At 42.0% G+C, this 25,540-nt stretch overlaps 1 protein-coding gene across 3 annotated transcripts in view; it reads left to right on the top strand.

Moving 5' to 3' along the window:
* Positions 1-25,540, top strand: part of tpk1 (thiamin pyrophosphokinase 1) — a 318,684-nt gene that overhangs the window by 130,497 nt on the left and 162,647 nt on the right. For all 3 annotated transcript variants that reach the window (XM_084325680.1, XM_084325682.1, XM_084325681.1), the window contains exon 5: positions 19,620-19,692. In XM_084325680.1, the coding sequence (XP_084181806.1) occupies positions 19,620-19,692 (73 nt within the window). The remainder of the gene's footprint in view (positions 1-19,619; positions 19,693-25,540) is intronic.

Here is a 25,540-nt window from a genome sequence, read left to right on the forward strand (position 1 = left end):
GCAAGAATCGCCCAGCCCTAATATAGATATATATGGATGGATTCTGAGGAGGAGGAAATGGAGCGCAGATGAGGATGGAAATGATAAACGGATGATGATATGAGAGAGGGAGTGAGAGGAGGGACATGTGAGATGAGAGATGGCCTTGAAGCATATTCGTGCGGCAATGGGGAGCCAGTGCAGGTCCCTAAGAAGTGGGGTGACATGGGCTGACTTCGGTAGGTTTGAAATCAGGCTGGTGGCTGCATTCTGAATGAGTTGAAGAGGCTTGGTGGCAGGGGTCGGATAGGCCAGCAAACAGTGCGGTGCAGTAGTCAAGGCGGGATATGACTGTTGATTGGACGAGGAGTTGGGTGGCTTCTTTTGTCAGGAAGGGGCAGATTATTTTGCTGTTGCTCAGGAGGAATCTCCTGATATGGTTGTCGCTGCGATGTGAGCGGAGAAGTTCAACTGGTCGTTAGGGCTGTCTTAAATACTTCGAAGCTTCGTTCGATGGCACAAGCTTCGAACATAAAAAACAATCGAAGTTTAAAAAGAAAAATATTACAAATTAAAAAAAAAAGTTTTTACTTTGATTTTTGTGTGTGTGTGTGTGTGAGTGTGTGTGTGTGTGTGTGTGTGTGTGTGTGTGTGTGTGTGTGCATGGGGCCATTGGGTGGGGCCGGGGGATAAATACACTGGAGGAAAGTAACCCAGCTCAGCACTGCCCAAATTATATCATCACTATTGCCTGTTTGAAGGATATCATCCTCAAACATATATACACCTACATGCCTTGTAGAATTCCACACATAAGAAAGAAAGATACTGGGATGAATAAACAAAATAGGAAATAAAATGTAGAAATGCATGCAATACATAAATAAATATGAATCTCCATATATGAAATAGAACATTTAGATAAGGTGCTACTGGGATGTTTTGGTGAGTTCTTTGTTTTTTTGTGGAAGTAGCCCTTCTTAAAAATGCATGAACATTCACTGATAATTGGTCTGTAGTGGAGTCTACAAGGTCTACATTGCTGGACCATGTAGAATCCGGACCTTGTAGACTGACATAATTCTGTGCATAGTTTAGTCTACACAGGCCATATTTCAAATAATCAAAATCTTACTTCATTCATCTTAAACATTCTTGATTTGGGGGATTGGTAGTTCCCATGAAATCTGAAGTTGTTCAAACGACAACAGCGATCCACCTTGAATTAAAACACACAGCCGAGTGAAACCTTGTTGGCTGCGTCACAGTCACGAAAGGGGCTACTTAATTCATTAATCCAATCCACTTTATTTATAGAGCACATTTAAAAACAACAAAGTTTACCAAAGTGCATTACAAGTCCCACAACATAAGATTAAAAAAAAAATAAAAAAAAAAATCGAAGCTTCGAATTAAAATCGAAGCTCGGCCCCGAAGCTTCGATTGCCAAAAAAAGCTTCGAAGGTCAGCCCTACTGGTCGTCGAGGACAACACCAAGGTTCTTTGCAGTCGGGGGCGCGGCCACAACTGCATTCTCGACTGTCATGGAAAGGTCGGTCAGGGGGGAGGATTTGGCCGGCAGGTGAAGCAATTCTCTTTTGCTTAGGTTCAGTTTGAGGTGATTGGTCGTCATCCAGGCAGAGATGTCGGACAGACAGGCCGAGATCCGCTCAGTAACATGGATATCCGGGGGAGGAAAGGAGACGAATAGTTGAGTATCATCGGCATAGCAATGATACGAGAAGGCATGAGACATGATAATGTTACCCAGAGATTTAGTGTAGAGGGAGAATAGAAGGGGTCCAATGACCGAACCCTGGGGGACACCCGTCCGCAGGGGGCGGGGGGTGACACGGTCCCTCTCCATGATACTTGGTAGGAGCGGTCCTTGAGGTATGATGTCAGCCATGTCAGCGCAGAGCCAGCCACTCCCATTCATGCGAGGGACGCGAGGAGGATCTGATGGTTGACTGTGTTGAAGGCTGCACACATGTCTAGGAGAATCAGGACAGAGGAGAGACCTTTCACTTTTGCTAAGTGAAGTGCCTCTGTGACCGCAATGAGGGCTGTCTCTGTGGAGTGACCAGTCCTGAATCCTGAGTCCTGGATATAGGAGGTAATTCTGTAAGAGATAATCAGTAAGTTGGTTGGATACAGCACGTTCAAGTGTTTTAGACAGGAATGAGAGAAGAGAGACAGGACGATAGTTGTCTATGACGGTGGGGTTCATGGTGTTTTTTTTATGAGTGTGACTCTGGCTTGTTTTAGGGAGGTGGGAATCACCCCCGAGTTGAGATAGGAGTTGATGATTGCACTTTGGAATGGGAGAATGCCTGGTACTATGGTCTGGATGAGTGGGGAGGGTAACTGGTTCAGCTGGCATGTATTGGGACAGTTCAACGTTACCAGTATCAGGGTATCGGCGTCTGTAAGGGGAAAGATAGATGACAAACGGCAGAGAGAGATGAGGGGGGAGTGGGTGGGGTTCAGTTTGCAATGGTTCTTGGCAGAGGCCTCGATCCTATGGTGTAAGAAAGAAGCTTTGACAGTAGTAATGGTTGTGGAGAAGGCTAACAAGAGGTTGTGAAATGTGGCAATGTCAGCAGTGAAGCGTGACTTTCTATACTTCCTTCCTCGCGGCCGCTCTCAGGACCTGTCTTTCTTCTCTCACTGCATCTGTCAGCCATGGACTGGGTGGGGAACGGCAGGCAGGTTTCTCAGCGAGGGGACATAGCTCGTCGAAGGATGTTGAGATGGCTGAGAGGAGGGTGAAGGTTGCCGTTGTTGGGGGGAGAGCAGAGAAGGTGTCACTCAGAGGTAGAGCGGATAGTATGTCAGAGGAGAGGGTGGATGGGGATAGGGAGCGCACATAAAAAGGTCAGGCAGTTATTCTTGTCACAGAACCCTCACGCAGACACTAAGGCCTTGTCCAGACTAAAACGATTTTGATCTTTTTCGTTTTCGTTTCGTTTTAAGGTTTCCGTAAAAACTAAACAGTCTCAAGATAATAAGTGCGTGCCACACATTTACAAAATAAATGTCTTTCCTGTTTTAGACACCGCCCTTTTATTTTGAAAACCCCAGACCGGAAGTGTTATAGTGTCTGTTGCTAGCAGCTTAACTTGTGTCGGCCGGTTCTGTGCTTTTCGAGCTACGTAACATTAGTATCCAAAGGAGAGGAGAGAAATACTGCGGCGCACATGCAGCTCAAACTACCTGTTGGAATAAATTAATTGATTGATGTTTAACTTGTTGTCCCTGTGTGTGTCCAGTCATTTCGACTAGCAAACGTTGTCTGTAAACGTTACCTCAGGATACCACTGTCTATTGTATTTAGTTGGTTAGCTATTTAGCTAATGTGGATAGCATTTTGAATAGCATCAATTCTAGCTGGCTGGCTACAGCTTTATTTACTAAATTATGGAGGCTTTTTAATCGTCAAGGTAAGAGAGGATTTGTCATGATCAACTGAAGGCGTATGCTATGGAACAAATGTGCTTGGGTTTTCAGAAAAAGGCCAGCTATGTGACGCTAGTATTGTGTATTGCATCACACAGTTGCATCATCCCGATCAAGCTCAATAGCTTCTGCAACATGCAACTACTCATGCCATTGTTGTTTAATAAACACATGCCATTGTTGTTTAATAAACACTTCTAGCCAGGACATATCTGGACATATAAGACATATATGTATCACGTTTCTTTTTTTGTTGGCTGGGTTTTGCATGCGGATTAACACATTGAGTGCCATGCAGTATGCCCATCTTTACCACTCTCTGCCAGTGCTGTAACCCTATGGAGTGGCTCACCTTCTTTGCAGGGCTATAACTTTTTTAATATTATAGCTATATCGACATTACTATGACCCAACATCGGGTATCTATCGTTCCGGATGTGGGAACGTTATATTTTTCCATTCATACATTGTCGTGTTAGTACCGTCGAGAATATAAGTATGTTTTTAGAGTGTATAGCAGTAATTCCTAGAACGCGCGTTATAGGCCGCGTCGTGTATTATACATTATCGATTGGCGTTTCGTCCCTATACACGCTATATTAAAATATATGATGATATATGATTGCTATACATTATGCTCCATCATGCGTGAAGGAAAGGGGGGGGGGGGGTCGTTTATGATTCATTGATTGTCAGTAACGGCTTTCTTTAGTAAGACACCATACGTTGATCAGATGGATTGCAATGAAATAAATGGACAATCGAGCTGGAAATAACGTTAGATTCCTCTTACCTCTGGCCGATGCATCTGGAGAATTTCTTTTCCAATTATTTGATGTTGATCTGCTAGATCCATTTTCCGTTTGTATGACGCAATAAACGCCGAAAGCATATTGATTCTTGCGTCTCGAAAGCGATCCCATGCACTCAAGGTGTGTATAATATCAGACAGGGTCCAGCTGGCTCGCGGAGGCTTCCTGGATGAATTATGAATGCCAATAGCGGATAAAAGAAATAACGATCATAAAAACGAGTTTACTCGTTGTTGGCACTCAACGCATGGCAGCCAATAACGAGTAAACTCGTGATTGGCAATTAATGTGTTATGGGGATGTCAATCTGTTGTCGATGGGGGGAAAATAAGAATGAATTATTTTCACAGGGCATTATGACCAGAGATTTAAATATCAACATATTTTCTTCTGGTAAAAGAAAACAGGAAGTACCGGATAATGGAAACCCTGCCCACTGTGCCCAGTGTATGTATCCAGACAATAGTTCACATTTAGGAGCATAGTTATGCGGGGTAAGGGAGAGGTGGGCTATCGCGTCATCGGTTCAGGAGAAGACGCGTATCGCTTGTAATGATGGTGACGCAATGGGGGGCGTCTTCAGGCGTCTTCAGAATTGCGCACTCTGGGCGCTGGTATCAGAAAGTAGCGTCTTCAGGCTGCCAGAATGCAGTTCCGTGTGGCTGAATGGTGCAAATGATCAAATACTTTGCCTGATACAACCAAAATAGTTTTGGACTGGACATGGTCTAAGTAAAATGCATTATTTCCCATCCAAATGAAAGTGTCAGTTAATATTAATGTGGACGTGAAGACACTAAACACACAGACACCCCCCCACACACGCACACATACACACGCACATACACACACACACACATATATATATATACACACGTATGTGTGTGTGTGTGTGTGTGTGTGTGTGTGTGTGTGTGTGTGTGTGTGTGTGTGTGTGTGTGTGTGTGTGTGTGTGTGTGTGTGTGTGTGTGTGTGTGTGTGTGTGTGTGTGTGTGTGTGTGTGTGTGTGTGGGTGTGTGTGGGTGTGTGTGTGGGTGTGTGAGAGAGAGCACACACGTGTCAGGGTGTGTGTAAAAGTTGCTTGCGCGTGTGTACACACCATTTATTTTGCGTATCACCTGTTTGATGGTGTATGTATAATATCGTGTGTGTATAGTTTGTGTGTGTGTGTGTGTGTGTGTGTGTGTGTGTACGTAACGTGACTGCATTCAGCCATGCAGCAGATTGCACACAGTCCATTTGTATTTGTGTGTAGTTTGTGATTGTGTGTGTTTGTGTGTGCGTGTGTAGTGTTTTGTGTAGTGTGGAGGTAAATGGGATCGTTGAGGAGGGAGAGAGAGAATAATCCTCCTGTATCTCTGTCTGTAACAGACCAGAACGACACACACACACACACACACACACACACACACACACACACACACACACACACACACACACACACACACACACACACACACACACACACACACACACACACACGTACACACGTGCGCGCCACCCAACCAAGCATGAAATCGTAATGTCGGACCTGTTAATACCTCTAGATAGCTCATCCGGATGTGTGTTGCCCACACACACGCACACGCACATGCACACACACACAAGCAGTATGCAGAAGGCTATCTGTCACACCCAGGAGTGGAATGTTCTATCATGAGTGGCAGATTCAGGCTGTAGCTCCGTCTGAGAAGTGTCGCCGCCGGCGACCTCCGTAATCCACAGTCTATGATGTGAGCTCCCGGGGGAGTGAGCGGACGGCTATTTCATGGGTCCGTTTAAACAAGGTGATTCAGGAATTTCCGCTTCCCGCATATATCTGTCCCAGGTGCTCGCTGGCACGGCCTGTAGAGAGAGAGAGCGGCCGCGCTCGTTCGCACTCGCAAAGGTGTCTGCCGGTGCTTTTTCATTCATAGCAGCGGCTAAGGAATGAAGGCGCTTCAGCACTTATAGACGGTGGGCCGAAGGTCTCTAGAGGCTTCCGTTAATGAAATGATTGATCTGGTTAAACAGACTATATGTTATTGTAATATGAACTACATAATATACTATAATAACACATTTCCGTTTGTTGGCAACGGTTGTTGGGTCATATCTTTATGAAATTAATGTGTTGATAAGATAAAAACTACCTACGTTTGTGAAAAGGGGCGTTGCTGTGGAACCAATCAAAACGCGTTACAACGTCAGGTGACTTGATTTCTCCCAATGACATTCTTCAAGCCCTGGAACCAGGAAGTAAATATTGCTACTCGTCTGTTCACAACACTGGATAGCTCTGCATTCGGTAAGCTCTCAATTCATTACTATTACTATTGAAATGCATTATTCAAACGTGATAGGAAGTTATGAGTCATCAGCAGTTTATATGTAGTCCGTTTTGACGTCCGATTACACATTGGAAAATGTTGTAGCCACAGCTCACAAAGACTAACGTTACCTACGTTAGCATTTTAACTTTAACATTACGTTAGTGTAAATCAAACAACTCTAACCCAATACTAATAATAGTAACTTGTTTCACATTCTTGCTGTGTGTTACACTATGGTAATAGCGGTCTTTGTTTTAGATGCTGTTGTCACTATGGCTCAGGAAGTGTCCTTGAGCAAGACACTGTCAGTCACTGACTCCTCCTCCTGCATTCCTGTGTGTTAGTTGGTTGGATCCACTACACTCCGGTTACTTACTACTGAACGGACGTGTTTTTGCGGACCTCCCAAACTTTCAAACTTTAGACTGTTTTCTTTCTTTTTACCATCTTTTAACCAGTGATCTTAACTGATCACTGTGACTTTTGCTCTTATCGTTTATACTGTTGGATTTATTGGTTTTATGTGACTTCTTACTGGACGTGACCTAAAGCTATCGGCGCTTGTTGTTGCCATAGCTACAGCTACACGCTACAGTACTCACAGTGCTGAGCTCCCCCGAGGAAATGGCTCCAACATCAGATGTCGCAGAGATGCGAACGGAACTGAAGAACATCGAGATACTAGTAGTGGATCTTCTCAAGCGTCAAACGGAGCTAATGTCCAAGCTGGCTAGCATGGAAAAAGCGGACGCAGGCCGCACCGGTAGTCCCTCCTGGGCGACAGTGGTGAGGGGCCGACGGAAGCTCTCCCTTCCTCTATATGATCCCTTTGAATCACCTCAACTATCAAACCGATTCAATCCTCTTTGTAGTGATTCCAGCCTCCTTGGCTCTCCTTCGCTTCCGTCTCCTGCTGCTAGTAGTGTAGCTTTGCTCAAAGACTATCCGATGATAGCTACTAGCCTAGCTACTAGCCAGGCTCCAAGCGAAGCTACCAGGACGACGGCCCTCTCCAGCTCACAACTCAACCATGGAAGTATATCTGCGCCCCGGAGCAGAAAGCGCTCTGCCCTGTTTGCTCTCGCATCGCCAAGCTCCCCAGACTCACGCGATGGGTCCGACTCCCCAAAGTTTAAACGCCCTCGTCTGCGGTGCTCTGCAGCCCATACCAGGATGATCATTCAAACGGCGAGTGTCATCGATGGAAATGCCGCTGTGAATGAGCCCCTCCTCACGGCGCTGCTGCCCGACCAACCGTCTAACTCCGCCAGCAATGCAGACGCTACTCCTGCGGCTTTTCACCATAGAAACCTGGCCATCTACGACGGGGAATGCATCCAGGAACAGCCAGAGATCCTACTCATCGGAGATTCCATCACCAGGTTTTTGCAAATACCACACGGCATTACGTATTGTTTTTCCGGTTTAAAAGTTACTGACTTACTGGAGTGTACTCCCGAAATCATCGAGAGATATCCGTCCGCCCACACCGTTATTATTCATATCGGAGCAAATGACGTAATGGCTAGACAATCCGTTAAACTCCAATCTGACTTTGAATCACTAATACTCACTATTGAAAGCCTGGGTAAAATATGCATTGTGTCTGGCCCCATTCCATCCATAGGTCGTGGATCTGAGCGATTTAGCCGTCTGTTCTGGTTGCACAAATGGCTACAGACCCACTGTACTACTATAGGACTTTGCTATATAAATAACTTTGATCTGCTCTGGTCCAGGAAAGACCATTACAGACCCGATGGCATCCATCCAAACATATCAGGGGTAAATGTGCTAATACATAACGTCATACAAAGTATAGCATCACTGGCCTGACAACCAACCATATCTAGCTCTGTAGACTATATACAGAAGCAGCCTAAACTACAAAAAAACACGTTGAGTGTCATCCCGATTCTGATCACCAAAAGACTAATCAATTACTCATTATCACGTCCCATATGTAAATCTAACCTTATCAATATCAGTGTTCAACCACAGACTATCTCACACCCCACTACAGAACCCGTACAGCTAAAACTAGCACTGTTCAACGTTAGAGCGCTGAAACAAAAATCATTTCTGATAAATGAACTCATAGTAAAACATGGTGTACATTGTATGTTTTTAGTAGAGACATGGTTAGACAATATCACTGGTGTAGCAACACTGATTGAGACCTGCCCTTCCAATTTTAAATTCTATCAATCAAACAGACAGAGTGGGAGGGGAGGAGGAATAGCAGCAATCATCTCCACTCAATTTGTGTGCAATGATATTGACCTGGGAACATTTTTATCATTTGAATACCTTGCTATTGTATTGAAAACAGAAATGCCAGTAATATGTGTGACATTGTATCGACCACCAAGGTACTCGCCACTCTTCATACAGGAATTTTCAGAACTCATATCGATCTGCATTACCAGGTATGATAGAATCATTCTAAATGGAGATCTAAATATTCATATCAACAAAAAGGATGACCCCAGGGGTTGTGAGTTTCTGAACCTACTGGACAGTTTTGGACTGATGCAACATGTTCACGAGGCCACCCACCAACATGGCAACACTCTGGACCTACTAATAACAACAGGGCTAAACATTGAGAATATATCAGTAAAACAAATTCCAATTTCTGACCATTATTGTGTGTTCTATGGTACAAGCCTAATATTACATAAGACCAGAAGCGAATTCCTAGTTCACAGAAGGCTTCTGGACGCTAGAGCTGAAGCAAAATTCTCTAGTATGATGAAATCATACGACCAATGCAGTGAATCCTCCTTAAATCAGCAAGTGCAAAACTTCCACAGCACCTTGTCAACTGTGTTAGATACTGTTGCCCCTCTAAAGGTTAAAAAGGTAAAAACTGATAGAATCTCTCCATGGCTAAATAAAACCAATGTTAAAGATAACAAGAGAAAATGTAGGATAGCCGAGCGAAAATGGAGGAAACTCAAACTCACAGCTCACTTTAATTTATACAAAGACGCCATGGGCGCATACAATAAGGCAATACAACTTGCGAGAAAGGAATATTTTTCCAAAATGATCTCAGAAAATATGGGTAACTCGAGGGTACTTTTTTCCACCATTGACCGGCTGATTAACATACCACCCCCCCATATACCGCAGCAATCAGCCACAAAATGTGAAGAGTTCGCAGTTTTCTTTAATGAAAAAATATCATTGATTAGAGCAAGCATTACCGCTGATATGGATCTGGCTATGAGTGAAACCCCACCTGAGATAACTATGGGGGAATTCACATGTATTACATTACCTGACCTCTGTAAGATTGTCTCTGAGTGTAATTCCGCCACCTCCTGCCTCGATCCTATACCAACAGCATTTCTCAAGCGGGTGTTTGATAGTGTCTCAAATCATGTCCTTGAAATCATAAATATGTCTCTTCAAACAGGCACTTTTCCAGATGCATTTAAAACAGCTGTAGTAAAACCACTACTAAAGAAAACAAACTTAGATGTAAACGAACTAAAAAGCTATAGGCCAATATCGAACCTTCCATTTATCAGCAAGATATTAGAAAAGATAGTCTCAGTACAAATAAACTCCTTTCTCAAAGATAATAACATCATGGATGAACTACAATCAGGTTTCAGAACAAATCACAGCACTGAAACTGCCCTTACCAAAATAGTTAGCGACCTCAGGCTAAACTCCGATGCTGGCAAAGTCTCAATTCTTGTCCTATTGGACCTTAGTGCAGCGTTCGATACGATTGACCATAATATCTTGATCAGTCGTCTAGAAAGACTGGTTGGCTTTTCCGATCATGTACTAAATTGGCTCATAACATACATTAAGGGGAGAAGGTTCTATGTTAAGCTTGGAGACAATGTATCCGAGGAACATAACAGCAATTTTGGAGTCGCACAAGGAAGCTGCCTTGGTCCATTACTCTTCTCACTATATATGCTGCCCCTCGGGGACATCATTCGAGACCACAATGTATGCTTCCATAGTTATGCTGATGATACACAACTATATATCTCCGCAGAACCAAATAACACTACAGCCATACAGTCCATTACAAATTGTCTGTTAGCAATAAACAAGTGGATGAACAATAACTTCCTAAAATTAAACGAAAGCAAGACCGAAATCCTATTGATCGGCCCAAAAGCGAAAAGGGAAGTGCTTTGTAAAAACCTGGGGAGTCTGTCATCCTATGTAAAGACTGAGGTTACAAGCCTAGGTGTCATCTTGGACTCAGACCTGACCTTTAAGTCTCATATAAATAAGGCCATGAAAACGTCATTCTTCCACCTAAGAAACATAGCGAAAGTAAGACCTTTCGTAAATAAAAAGGATGCAGAGAAACTTATTCATGCTTTTGTATCAAGTCGGCTTGACTATTGTAATGCACTGTTCACTGGTCTTCCCAAAGCAACCATTGGGAAGCTTCAGCTTATCCAAAACTCTGCAGCTCGATTACTAACTCATACAAGGAGAAGAGAACATATCACTCCAGTCCTGGCCACTCTGCACTGGCTTCCAATAACTCATAGAATTGATTTTAAGGTCCTTTTCCTAACATATAAAGCTCTTAATGAGCAAGGCCCAAAATACATAGCAAATTCCCTAGTTAGTTATCTGCCCTCAAGAACGCTACGGTCATCCACTACAGGTTTACTAGACACGCCCAGAAACCAAAAAAGGATAGGAAGTATGGCATTTGCCAACTATGCCCCAAAACTATGGAACACACTACCAACACACATCAGAAACGCCAGCTCTATACACATTTTTAAAGGAAAATTAAAAACGTACCTATACAGTCTAGCTTACAAATAGTTATGGCTTGGAAAAACCTGATGGATCCATGAGGCTAGGATAAGCCTTGTGGACCCAACTTTTTAGATGAAGGAACGGGTACATAGGAGACACGCCTCCAGTTTTTCAAAAGTTTTTGACACGCCTCAGCTTCTGAGCTGAAGGCGTGTTTTTGCGGACCTCCCAAACTTTCAAACTTTTTAGATGAAGGAATGGGTACAATAGGAGACACGCCTCCAGTTTTTCAAACGTTTTTGACACGCCTCAGCTTCTGAGCTGAAGGCGTGTTTTTGCGGACCTCCCAAACTTTCAAACTTTTTAGATGAAGGAATGGGTACAATAGGAGACACGCCTCCAGTTTTTCAAAAGTTTTTGACACGCCTCAGCTTCTGAGCTGAAGGCGTGTTTTTGCGGACCTCCCAAACTTTCAAACTTCTTAGATGAAGGAATGGGTACAATAGGAGACACGCCTCCAGTTTTTCAAAAGTTTTTGACACGCCTCAGCTTCTGAGCTGAAGGCGTGTTTTTGCGGACCTCCCAAACTTTCAAACTTTAGACTGTTTTCTTTATACGTTTTTCTTTTTCTTTCTTTCTACCACAAGACGCGGCCACTGATGGGTCCATGGGACTTGGATAAGTCCTGTGGACCCAACTCTGGCCACTGACCACATGAGCGAACGGGTACATACGCACACAATACACGGCCACTGATGGATCCGTGGGACTTGGTAAAGCACTATGGACCCAACTATGACCACTGATAAAAACGTAACTATACTAGCATTATAAGACCTAAACATTGCTACCTACCATGCAAGTGCATTGGTTTAGTGCACTTCCGGTTGCCACAGAGCGGAAATGTTTGTGCGGACCTGTTCTCCCAAACTGGTAAGCAAATGACTGTTTTTACGTTATTTTCATTTTTACGTTACTATTATTATTATTATTATTATTTTTTTTTTTAACATTGATCTTAACTGATCACTATGACTTTATTGCTTTTATCGTTATATATGCCTATAATTGTGTACAGCACTTTGAGCTACATGACATGTATGAAAGGTGCTTTATAAATACTTACTTACTTACTTACTTACTTACTATGAATTACAAATGGGGGGCCCTGATGTAAACAAGACAAACGTCTTTCTCTGGTCTGCATCCCCTTAACAATTGTGTGTATTGAGCTGTACTGTACTGTACCCATTCTGCAATCTGTTAATAACGTTTTCAATCAATCAATCAATCAACATTTATAACACAATAACAAGTGTGAAAATAACATGTTATTTATTTTAACAGTAACATGTATTACAAAAACATATTCCCTGTTGTCCCAAATGACTGCTCCTTAATGATGATGATTCTTTAGCTTGGCAGGAAGTACTGCTGAGAAAAAAAATTGGCACTTTGATGGCAAGCTCCACATTCTCTGCCCTTTAATCACTGGAAACAGTTATTAGCTGATGTTGTAACAATGGAGCTTTCTACAGCTAGATTAAATGGTGCAAACTATCAAACAATAGATAGCTGGAACCAACTATGTGCATTGTATGCCTGTACCTGTGCCTTCCAAAAAAGAAATAAAATATATGAAAAAAAGAAGATACAGTGTTCTGACAGTCCAAACACAGACACATGTCTGTACATGGTAGGTTGTTTGATTTGCATGTGCATCGCCCCTTCATGCATTGTGTTTTTTTTGCAGGAGCAGTATACAAGTTCCAGGATTGCGACTGGGGCTGGAGGAAGTGAAATCCAGTCATCTCGAAGAAATCTCTGGACTGCTGATCACCACATGGGAACTGTATTGAGAGGCATGAGCACAGTGAAGCAATAGTCGGGTGTCTGCTTCCTCCTGTATTGAGAACAGTGTTTGTAGTGGTAACACCTCCACCCCTGTGCCATCAGGGACTTCAACTGTGGCGGGTGGATTTACTGATCCCTCGAGAAAGTGCATTAACTTGGCTTTATCAGTTTTCACCATAGAGCCATCCATGTTCGCTATGGCTGCAGGGAAGGGTCCCAGACTGTAGACTAACATTTCCCCGATGTCAATCTTCCTGACTGTTCCCACCACTATAAGCCTGGCGAAGAGGTCTCGGTCTGCTTTCAGGGCCATCTCCTTGCCTCTCACCTTGGTAACACTTGATGTTGTTGTGTCCTTGAAGGTTTTGAGTTTCATCTTTTTTACAGGAGCATGGAAGTCCACCTCATCTGTTAGGAGACGTTGTTTAAAGAAATCGCCAAATGCCTTCTCACTGTACTAGTTACACATTACACACATACAAATGACAATAACACTATGTAACAACCATCAAATGCACTCACAGCACACACATCCACACGCACACACTCACTTTAAACAAACAACTCACTGCAGCACCCACTTTAGAACACCTAAACACACTTTATATTTATTGGCAAAGAATATGCACTACAACCCATACCTCATTACACCTTACTGTAAATTGTACCTCATCCCATTTCTGCATTGTACTGTAGTATATTGTATTGTAACTCAGTTACTTTTCTACTCTGCATTGTACATTGTATGTATATATTGAACACTTGTCTACGTACTTGACTTCTATTTTTATCTAGCACAATCTCTGGAGCAAAACAGAAAGAAGCATTTTATATAAAAGTATTCTGTACTTCTGTATGACAACTAATAAAGAAACTTGAACATCAAAAAATCAACATTCTGTTCTCTATGCCATGAGGCTAGATCTGACCTTGACTCATGTTACAGGATTAATACACACTTTATACACAAATTGCATATAGCATTCTCTTTGGTAGCATTCATTCTGTGTTTATTGTGTCATACTGGGGAATAATATTAATATTATTATGTCCTATTGGGGACATCATTTTAAATTCTGAGCAATTCAATCGTTTTTTTTATAGACGTCTGACATTGATTGAAAACGGTTAACAGATTGCAGAATGGGTACAATACAGTACAGCTCAATACACACAATTGTTAAGGGGATGCAGACCAGAGAGAGACCAACAAAGTGAGGTATGTAATACATTTCGAATCAAATTGTGGTCGGTTAGATCTAACGTTAATATCACGTTATCCATCTAATGGATAGCAAGCTCACCTGACGTCGGTATGGCTTGCGAAATACAATCTTATAGTAAGAAACAAAACACAAGTTGAACATAGTTTTGAACGTTTTATTACAATAGTATTTAGGTCGGACCGTCGGATAGATAGCGTTAATATCACGTTAACCATCTAAAGCTCATCTGTGACGTCGTTATGGTTAATACAGTGCGAAATACAATCTTATATAGTAACAAAACAATACACAAATTGAACATCGTTTTGAACGTTTTATTACAATAGTATTTACTGTCTAATGTTGTGTATAATACAGCTAGCGTTCCAGTCAGATTCTCCGTTCTTGTTGACAATTTTGGGGTCCGTACTTCCCGTTTCTGTATCCTGATTGGTTTATCAGCTAGAGGTGTCCCAAGATATGCATGAGCAAACATTGAATCTAAATGTAAGATTACGAACACCGATGACCAACAGACGGCTGGCCAACAAACGTATTTTGACTCAACATAATAACTAGATATTACACACAAAGAATTGTGTAGTCTGCCAACATGGATCAATCAAGTTCACTTTAGACTGACTCGGCCTCCCCTCTATTACAGTAGCCTTCACCGGTGTTCACAATGCTTCCGGCGATGGCGATGGCTAAGTCCTGCGACAGATGGGTTTTCCGAATCCCGCCGTGTCTTGAGAAAGCATAGAAGTATGTGTTTGTGAGCGTGAGAGTTATTCTGAAATTCGTCCCCAATACCTTCTGTGTGTTTCGGTGTTGGAATTTTCTCAGAAAATTCACTATTTGAGAAAATTTGTATATTACATAATAGTAAGACCAGTACATACATACAACATACATATATATATAATAATAATAATAATAATAATAATAATAATAATTATATATATAATTACAGAAATGTCGGCCTACTGAAAAGTATATGCACTCAATACTTGGCTGGGGCTCATTTAGCATGAATCAATGCGGTGTGGCATGGAGGCAACCAATATATTTCCTCAATATTCTAATTCATTGAGATGCACCTGTATATCTATATCTGTACATAACCCTTACCTACTCTTACTAGTTACACTGCTGGCCAGTATGACTTACTACCATAGGGGGGGTGAGCGACAAAGGCGACAAAGCGACAATGGGGGAGGTTAGACAGATTGGAGAGGTGTGGGGGGATAACAAGAATGAGAGGGGGGAGGGGATCATTATTCCACAAGCACTTGGATTGGTCCCCGGGTGCAGCCCCACAGAATGGCATCGGCGACCCCAAAAACATGTGCGTTTTCCTATGTGTGTCGCCCATCACATGTGTGTGTCGCTGCATGACTACGTTGCAATGTGTGCTATGAATAAAGACTTCTTCAAAGTCCAGTTTAATCGTAATCTTAATCGTAATCTTGAAAGCTGTTGGAGAGACAAGTTTTTCACTCTTTAGTAACTCAGTCACTGGAAAGCGACCTGGTGAGGTGTCCGGTTGGCAGAACTTTCCTAATCCCCCCATACAGTTACATTTGCATTTGTAAAATTTCTAATTGCAAATATTGGCAGCCAATTTCCACCACTTTCATTAAATTAACCAGGAATAGATTCCACGCACTTTTGAGTCATTGTTCCTGTTGTGGTAGACAATGAAAGAAACCATACCAGTGTCATTATTTACATTACATAAAATTTTTGTCATTTAGCTGATACTTTTATCTAAAGCGACTTACAAGTTATGTAACACAAGTCAGCAGGAAGGGTACAACTCTTACATCTAAGTAACAATGATCATCAAACAGTGCTGAAACTTGGGTGTTGCAGTGTTTAGTGCATAGTAGTAAAGACATATTCGTATAGTAGGAATAGTGCATGATAGTATAAGACAGTAACAATGTTAGTGTTATTTTATTATAATCTTGTTTAACAGATATTGATTGAAGAGGTGTGTTTTTAGTTTACGGCGAACTATGTGTCAGGTTTTGGCTGTCCTAACTGAGGTGGGAAGTTTGTTTCACCATTGTGGAGGGAGGACAGATAATAGGCGGCTTCTCCTTGATGACCCTCCCGGAGCTTGGATAGGAGTGGGTCTGAGGTGGCCAGAGGATGTAGAGTGTAGGGGTCTTGAGGGTGTGTTGTTAGAGACCATTGACCGGAGGTAGGCAGGAGCCGTTCTCTTCGCCGCGCGGCTTGAAGCGGTTTGGTGGTGGTGATCGGCAGATCAGCGAGCGGTGCATTGCAGTAGTCTAGGCGAGACATGACTGTTTATTGGACAAGGAGTGGCTTCTTTTGTCAGCAAGGGGCGGATCCTTCTGACATTGCTCTGCAGGAGGAATCTGCAGGTTATGGTTGTTGCGGCGATGTGAGCGGATAAGTTCAGGTGATCGTCAAGGTAGGGCGATAAAACGATAACAATAATTATCGCGATAAATTTTAATAATCGATATCGATTGATAATAAAAAAAAATATCAATAAAATTTTGTTGTGACCTGCAACCGGGCAGTTTTAAAACCAGAGACAGTGGACAGACTTGTCTTTCTTGCCTGCAACTTAAAGTAATGGCTTTCTTGTCCAAATGACAATACTGACCAAATTGAGATTTATTTTTCTCGTGTCCATTTATTTTGTTTGCTTTCTAATTTAAAATACAGTTTGAAACCGTACACAGTAGGCTATGTGTGCTAGCAGAGCTAGTCTCCAGTCGCGAGTCACGGTGCACATGTGCTGTGGTTTGTCCACCAAAAAAGCGCCAAAAGATAGAAAAGAAACTAGCAGAGCCAGAACTATTCAACTCCCCTGGTGCCACAGCCAGCAGAGAAGCCTGTTTACTTTAGCTTTCAAACCAGCTGCAGCCTGATAACTGGAGTGTGAGGGGATGTAACACTAAAGATGGCGGCAACGACAAAGAATTACTGCAAAATAAACATACACCTGTTGTTTAAAAAAAAAATATATATATATATATATATATATATATATATATATATATATATATATATATATATATATATTAAATACTTATAACAATATCAATAATTATCGATATCGAGTGATATGATAACATTATCATATCGTTATCATGATATAATTTTTGGCCATATCGCCCAGCCCTACATCAAGGACTACACCAAGGTTATTGGCGGTCTGGGACGAGGCCACAACCACATTTTCCACTGTGATGGAAAGGTCATCAGCTGGGATGATTTGGCCGGCAGGTGAAGCAATTCTGTTTTGCTTAGCTTCAGTTCTAGGTGGTTGGTCGTCATCCAGACAGAGATGTCGGATAGACAGGGCGAGATTCACTCAGATACATGGGTATCTGAGGGAGGAAATGAGGAGAGAGAGTTGAGTATCATCGGCATATCAATGATACGCAAAGGCATGGGACGTAATAATGTTACCCATAGATTTAGTGTAGAGGGAGAAGAGGAGGGGTACAAGGACCGAACCTCTCCATGATACTCGGTAGGAGCGGTCATCAAGGCCAGCGCAGAGCCAGTCAGTCCCATTCCTGCGAGGGATGCAAGGAGGATCTGATGGTTGACTGTGTCAAAGGCTGCCAATAGGTCCAGGAGAATCAGGACAGGGGAGATGCCCTTTGCTTTTGCTAAGTGAAGAGCCTCTGTGACCGCTATGAGGGCCGTCTCTGTCGAGTGACCAGTCCTGAAGCCTGACTGATTAGGGTCTAGGAGGTCATTATGTAAGAGATAATCAGTAAGTTGGTTGGATACAGCACGTTCGAGTGATTTAGAAATCACTACAAATCATTATGACACAATCTTCTTTTATATGTCTTCAGAAAGAATGGTGTGTGCTTTGGTGTATACGTGTTGGTAGATCTCACCCTACCGTTCACGCTGCCCTTGATGTTGAAAAGGGGTGGTAACGGACTCCGTGAGACGTGAAGGTGCCAGGCACAGGTAATTTGCCCCGGTGAAAACACACGCTTGTGTTATTTTCCGCTAGCGGCTACTGCGTTACTCACTCAAGGTTGCCGTGCCGGGGTTGTATCGGTGAGGCTCTGCGATATTCAACAGAGGTGAATTACTTACACCTACCGACTCTGCTTTCTCAAAGCAAAAAGCGACTCAAACTGCTTTCAAAAGACATGGGTTATTTTCGACATCGCCGGCAGCGTGAACGGTGTTCAGTGAGGTAGGCTGAAATAAACACTATGTACACAACATTAGTTAAAGACAGGGGCAGTCTCTCTTTGTGTGTGTGTGTGTCAAGTCAAGTCAAGAGTTTTATTTGTCACGGAGTGAAATGTGGGAGGTCATGCCCGCAGCGATTGTGCAATAATACAAGTAATAAGATTAGACATTTATGCAATAATACAAGTAATACGAATAAGACATAACAGGTATAATGTACATAAGTTTACAAAAAGCATGGTAAAAGACATGCTAAGGTCCTGCGATAGTGCAATACAATGTTAGCTACGGATGAGGCACTGGGTCTTATGTACACTACTATACAATACTATACTATACATTACAATCTACAGTTATACTATATATCCTTATGCTATATTGCTATATCCATCTATTTACTATACAAGAACCACTTATGTTCTTTATTTTTTCCTTTTAAAGTGACCTTTTCATTTTGTAAAGTGACCGTTGGGTGTGAGCGTGTGCAGCATGTGTGTGTGTGTGTGTGTGTGTTTGTGCTGAAGTGACTGTTAGTGTGTGAGCGTATACAGTGTGTGTTGTGTGTGTGCTCATGTGTGCTTGTGTGTGGAGAGTTCAGTGTTCAAGACTCTGATGGCCTGGGAGAAGAAGCTGAGCCGAAGTCTCTCTGTCCTAGTTGCTGGTGTTCGCAGGCGTTTGCCTGACCGCAGCAGCTTGAACAGGCTGTTGTTGGGGTGGTGAGGGTCTTTCATTATTCTGCAGGCTCTGGATTTGCACCTCTTGTTATATAAGTCATGCAGGGGTGGTAGTGCAATCCCTGTAGTGTGCCCAGCTGAGCGCACCACTCTCTGTAGGGCCTTCTTGCGCGCGCGTGCGCGCGCGTGTGTGTGTGTGTGTGTAGGTGTGTGTGTGTGTGTACTTGTGTGTGTGTACTTGTATGTGTGTACTTGTGTGCATGCCTGTATCACTGTATTTGTCTGTTTGTGTGTGTGTTTGTGAGGGTATGTGTGTGACCGACTTGTGACAATAGTTGTTATTTCTTTCTTTCTTTTTTCCAGTTTTCTTCCTGATTATATCAATGGGGATTTTGATTCCATTACTGCTGAGGTCAAAGACTTCTACACAGAGAAGGTGAGTCCACACACACACACACACACACACACACACACACACACACACACACACACACACACACACACACACACACACACACACACACACACACACACATTTTTGTCACGTGTTCTTGTTTCTTTTGGATTCATTAATGCATTAACACTTTGAGTGCCAGCAGGGGGAGCCAGAAATAGGCGATTGAATGCCAGCGCTGTAGTCAATGGAGGGCGATCATATTTGCTAACGCATAAACTATATCTTAAATTATGGCTATGTGTCTAATATGCCTGTCACTTATCAATTACTTGTTTCCAGTCAACATTGTCAAAACGGATTGTTTTTTAACACTTTCAGTGCCCAGCAGGGGGCACACATTTAGTGCTTGAATGCCCACCATCCACTTCAATGTTAGCATTAATATCGCCTAATCTATGTTTTAAATTATGGCTATGTGTCTAATCTGCCCGTCACTTATCAATGACTCATTTTCCAGTCAACATTGTCGAAGCGGATTGTTTTTTTATCGTTCATTTCCGTTTTATAGCATTTTGAAAAGCCCTCGTTTTCAAGGAAAACAATAGTATGTGTACGTATGCACGCTGGTGCCGCAAGCTGAAAATCGATTCTCTTAGTTCCTGATCGCTCGCACAGTCAAACAGCCATATCACATATAGGGGAAAAGCTTATATCTCCGTGAAACCAGGTCTGATTATCCTAAGACTGGTAAAATAGATTCCTTACCTGAGATCAGATGGTATCCAAATGGATTATTCCAATTCCTGATCGCCATTCCAAAAATCTATCATTTTATTGATCCAGCGCGTATACTGTAAAACACATATTACACGCTGTGCTGAGGCTCCACAATGACTGGGATCATCTCCGGTTACATGCGTGAGAAGTAAAATGTGGATTCCGGAGTTTTTTTTTCTCATCCATTTTCATTGAGTCCATTCCAAAAGGGTGCATTACCATCTGGGAGACGATAGGGGCGCTTTTTTCACATCTGAGCTCCTGGTGGAGCTGGTTTCCCAACGGTAGACTCGGTTGATGAAATATGAATTCAGATCGCTAATAAACAAGAATTCACAAGAATTCTCGTGATGGGCATTCAGGGGTCGGGCTGATAACACGAGATATGTCTTGATGGGCATTCAACGTGTTAATCGGTTAATTTACGTTTTATACCATTTTCAAAAACGCTCTTTTTTTTAAACTTCCAGAAAAAAAATGATTCTGCAGGAATCGAGCTTTACTGGAATACACAAAACACGTTGTAATTTTTCGGTCTATTTATGAATTGTTTTCAAATAAACGCTAGATTATCGATAGTATATATGTACTTATGCACGCTAGAGAAGCGGGCTGAAAAATCGATTATCTTATTTCCTGATCAGCACACACACACTCACAGCCACACACACACATATGGGACACGCTGAGATATAGGTGAAAAGAGCTATGATTATCCCAAGACTGGTAAAATAGATTCCTTACCTCAGATCAGATGTTCTCCAAAAAGATTATTCCAATTCCTGATCGCCATTCCAAATATCGATCGTGTTTATTGATCCAACGCTGGGTACTGGTAACACATATGCCACGCTGTTCTGATGGTCGGCAATGAGTGGGATCGTCTCCGGTTACATGCCTGACAAGTAAAATGTGGAATCCGGACTCTTTTTTTCCCATCCATTTCATTCAATCCAATCCAATGGGTGCAGTACCATCCGGAGAGACAATAGGGGGCTGCATTTTCCCTGTTCGAGCTCAGACAGATCCCCACTGGTAACGTGAGGCTAGATTGATGAAAAATTTATGGAAATCGATAATAAAAAAAATAACGATTAAATAACGAGATTTCTTGTTCTTGGCACTCAACACATGGCATGAACTAACAAGATTTCTCATTGTTGGCACTCAAAGTGTTAATGGATGGATGAATGAATGTATGCACGGATGAATGGATGGATGGATTGATGGATGAATGAATGATGGGCTTATCTAGCACCAGTACTACTCAAAGTTAACATTGAGTGAGCTTTTTTTTTTGTACTTCCTAAATACGGATTTGGACCGGTTCTCATGAACTGGATAAAGGCACTTTACCATGAACCGGTTACGTCAGTCAGAACAAATGGTATAAGGTTTGATCCATTCCATCTCTATCGATCTACCCGCCAAGGATGTCCGGTTTCACCGCAAATTTTTATTCTTTCCCTCGAACCACTTGCCTGTGCTATACGTGCTCATAAGGAAATCAGTGGTATTCGTATTGGTAGTTGTGAGTATAAGGCCAGCCTGTTTGCTGATGACATATTATTAACACTAACAAATCCTAGCCATTCCATCTCTCAAGTGCTAAAGCTTATAGATACATTTGGTAAATTTTCGGGCTATAAAGTGAATTATAGTAAAAGTGAAGCTATTCCACTTAACAACCTAACTTTTCAATCACATCTGGGTTCTGCTCCTTTCAATTGGAAGCCAAAAGGAATTAAATACCTGGGAATTAAAATCCGATCTCCCATTGGAAAAATGGTTGAGGTAAATACATCGGACCTTTTAAAGAATATAAAGGAGGACATCAAAAGATGGACAGTCTTGCCTTTATCCCTATGGGGCAGGTCTGATATTATAAAAATGAATTTGTTACCAAGGCTAGCTTTGTTGATGTGCTCTATACCGTTAAAGTTCCCTCCTAGTTGGTTCAAAGAAATAAAAAATAAAAATTCTGGCTTCCTATGGAACAACAGAAAACATAGAATCAGCCATAAAAAACTTATAAAACCAAGAAGTAGTGGAGGAATAGGACTACCAGATATCCACCAGTATTACATAGCATATAACTCAAGATACCCCTTGCAGTGGGCTTACAATAGTGTGAGACAGATTGGCAGCTGGGAATGGCTTGAAGAACAAATGATAGAAGAACATAACAAAGATCTATCTCTTTCAATGTTGTGGTATAACCCAAAAATCACTCCCAGACTGGACAATCCGCTTTTAGAATTTTCATGTGAAATAGTGAAAATCTTACATAAACGCCTGGGCCCTCATTCATCAACGTGTTCTACGCACAGATCTGTGCTTACCCTGTGCATACGATCATTTCTAAGCAAAGAGTGGGATTCATCAATTTCGATTTGAACTTGACTCCGTGCTTACATCTACGCACAGGTCAGACCAGGCGTACCTGGCGCCCAGTGGTAGAATATATTATTACAACAAGGAAATGAGCTTCTGTGCATAATAACACTGGCATGTTCTGTACGAACCGTAGTTCATTATAGTTCATTGTAAAATAGCAACAGTAGTGTAATTATGGTCAAAACCCTATAAATAGCATTTGGAATAATAGATCTTTCTCTCAGAATGAATGCAGCATGGTTTATATAGCGTTATCGGAATATACGGGGTGTAGGCTACTGACTGACTGCGCTCCGCGTAGCTTGATTGATTGATTGATTGAAAAGTTTATTAACAGATTGCAGAATGGGTACAGTACAGTACAGCTCAGTACATACAATTGTTAATTGGGGATGCAGACCAACTTTCGTCTTGTTTACATCAGGGTCCCCCATTTTCAATTCATCATAAATCATAAAGCTCAACTCGTTATTATTTTGCGCACAGACCGCCGAAACACGGGAACGTTTTGATTATATTTAAAAGGCTTTACGTTAAACGAAACAAGTGGAATTTCGAAGCTGTAAGCAGAATAAGTCATATGAATATAGTGTTCTTCCCCCTTTTTACTGTATAAGAAATAATAGAAAACGCATTGCAATGACACCATGCAGATAGTGGACAGACTATATGATGGGATTCAAGTTCGCGTTTTTGTTGCTCATAGGCATGCTGTCAGAGTATGATATCTTAATCAAACATTCTAGAACATTTGTCGTCACAGATCATGTCCTAATAGAACATAGGCTATGGCATGGATCGTGATATTGTGTGGACTGTTATTATTACTGTACACCGGTACCACCCATTGTGACAACAGCCTTGTGAGTCCCGCACACAAACATGATGGAATTCAAGTTCATGTATTGAAAGGCAGGCTACATCATACATGCAGTGAGATTCATTGTTCTTGTATATGCTCTCGTATTATATTGTTTATATAGGCTACCCAATACTGACATCAAAATAGATTGTAGTATGCCTCTAGAAATCATATGCAGCAGGTAGAAAATTGACGGAAGATCCATCGCGATTTGGAATAGAATTGAGGAGAACTTTAATCCCTGCCCCTGGGTATTAATCAAACAACACGGGAAAAGGCAGTCATATTCCAGCGCGGTCTTTATTAGCCGACAACAAAATAGATGCCTCTAAAAATCATATAGCCAATCGAACACAACTAATAAAGGCATTCATATTACAGCACGGTTATAATGACACACAACCAACGCCAAACAGTGGTCAACGAACGGTCTTTATTAGTATTTTGAGCTGTCCAGGCAGAATTGCAGCAATGGTCTTAGGGAGCCGTTGATATCTGACATCACCGTTTACAAATCCGCCTTTTATTTATCCCATAATACGCGATAGTGTCTTCTTGGTTCGACAGCAGTGAATTCTCCGTGGAGTTTCTCAGAGTCCCGCTCGGGTCAGTCCATTATTTCACATCCCATGGGGGGTGTTTCCTCATTTTCATGACCATATATGGATAATCATGCACGAGCATTGACGGTAGAACAAAGTGGTATTCATCAACACGGAGGAGCATAGAGCCTGCTTACGCACCGTGTGATGAATCCTGACTTCCCTGTGCGTACACTAGTTCTACATTCCGTGCTTATGTGTGGAAATAGAAATGTTCTACGCACACTATTGATGAATGAGGGCCCTGACCTTTAGTGGATATTCCTTACCATCATGTCCATTATGGAAAAACCCGTTGCTCTCTGCAGGAGGTAAAACCCTTTAAAATAATGTATGTCAACAACATAATATAACACAGGTGGGGCAAGTGATCGAAAGGGGAAATATGATACCTTTTAATGAACTTAAAACACAGTTTGGGCTGAAAGACACAGAATTTTTATCTTATTTACAAATACAATCAGTTATTAAATCATTGTTGTCTAAAGGCATAGCTATAGGAACAAACAGAGTCTTGGAAGAGACATTAAGGGGAATTACAGGCATGAAAGGTATTGTTTCTGCAATGTATAAACTATCATGTTCAACCACCCCTGATACCAATACCCAAACTAAGTCCAATGGGAGCGAGACATGGGTATACCCATATCTGAAACACAATGGGAAGCAGCACTTAGGAATAGTACTAAAATATCAAAATGTGTTAGATATAAAATTATACAATTAAAGATACTACACAGGGCCTATATAACACCCTGTACACTGAATAAAATGAATCACACCCTACCCAAATTGTGCTGGCATGGGTGTGGAGTAGAGTAGAGGGTACGCTCATGCACTTGCTGTGGCATTGCCCGCTTGTTAGGAAATTTTGGTTGGACATTGCTGAGGACCTGTCAGTTACTCTCCAAATTGACATTAATCCTTGCCCTATAACGTGTATATTGGGTGTAAAAATGGACACTGCTCAAGCAAAGATTGTAAATAATATTGTAGCACTGGCTTTTCTAGCATGCAAACGGATTATTTTAATGAACTGGAAAGAACGCAAACCGAACTGCTTCAGTTTGGAGAACTGGCACAATGACTTCATGGACTTGTTATCAATGGAACAGGCTGCTCTATCTCTTCAAGAGAGTGATAGGCCCGCCCGATGGCCTTCAAGGTCCCCTGCACTTTATTAGATCACTATATTAGATCTGGAATATGTTTGTGTACTGAACCTTTGTAACACTCTGCACCCCCCCCC

This window comes from Notolepis coatsorum, assembly GCF_963971535.1.
Source record: "Notolepis coatsorum genome assembly, chromosome: 12".
In the NCBI taxonomy this organism is placed as follows: domain Eukaryota; kingdom Metazoa; phylum Chordata; class Actinopteri; order Aulopiformes; family Paralepididae; genus Notolepis; species Notolepis coatsorum.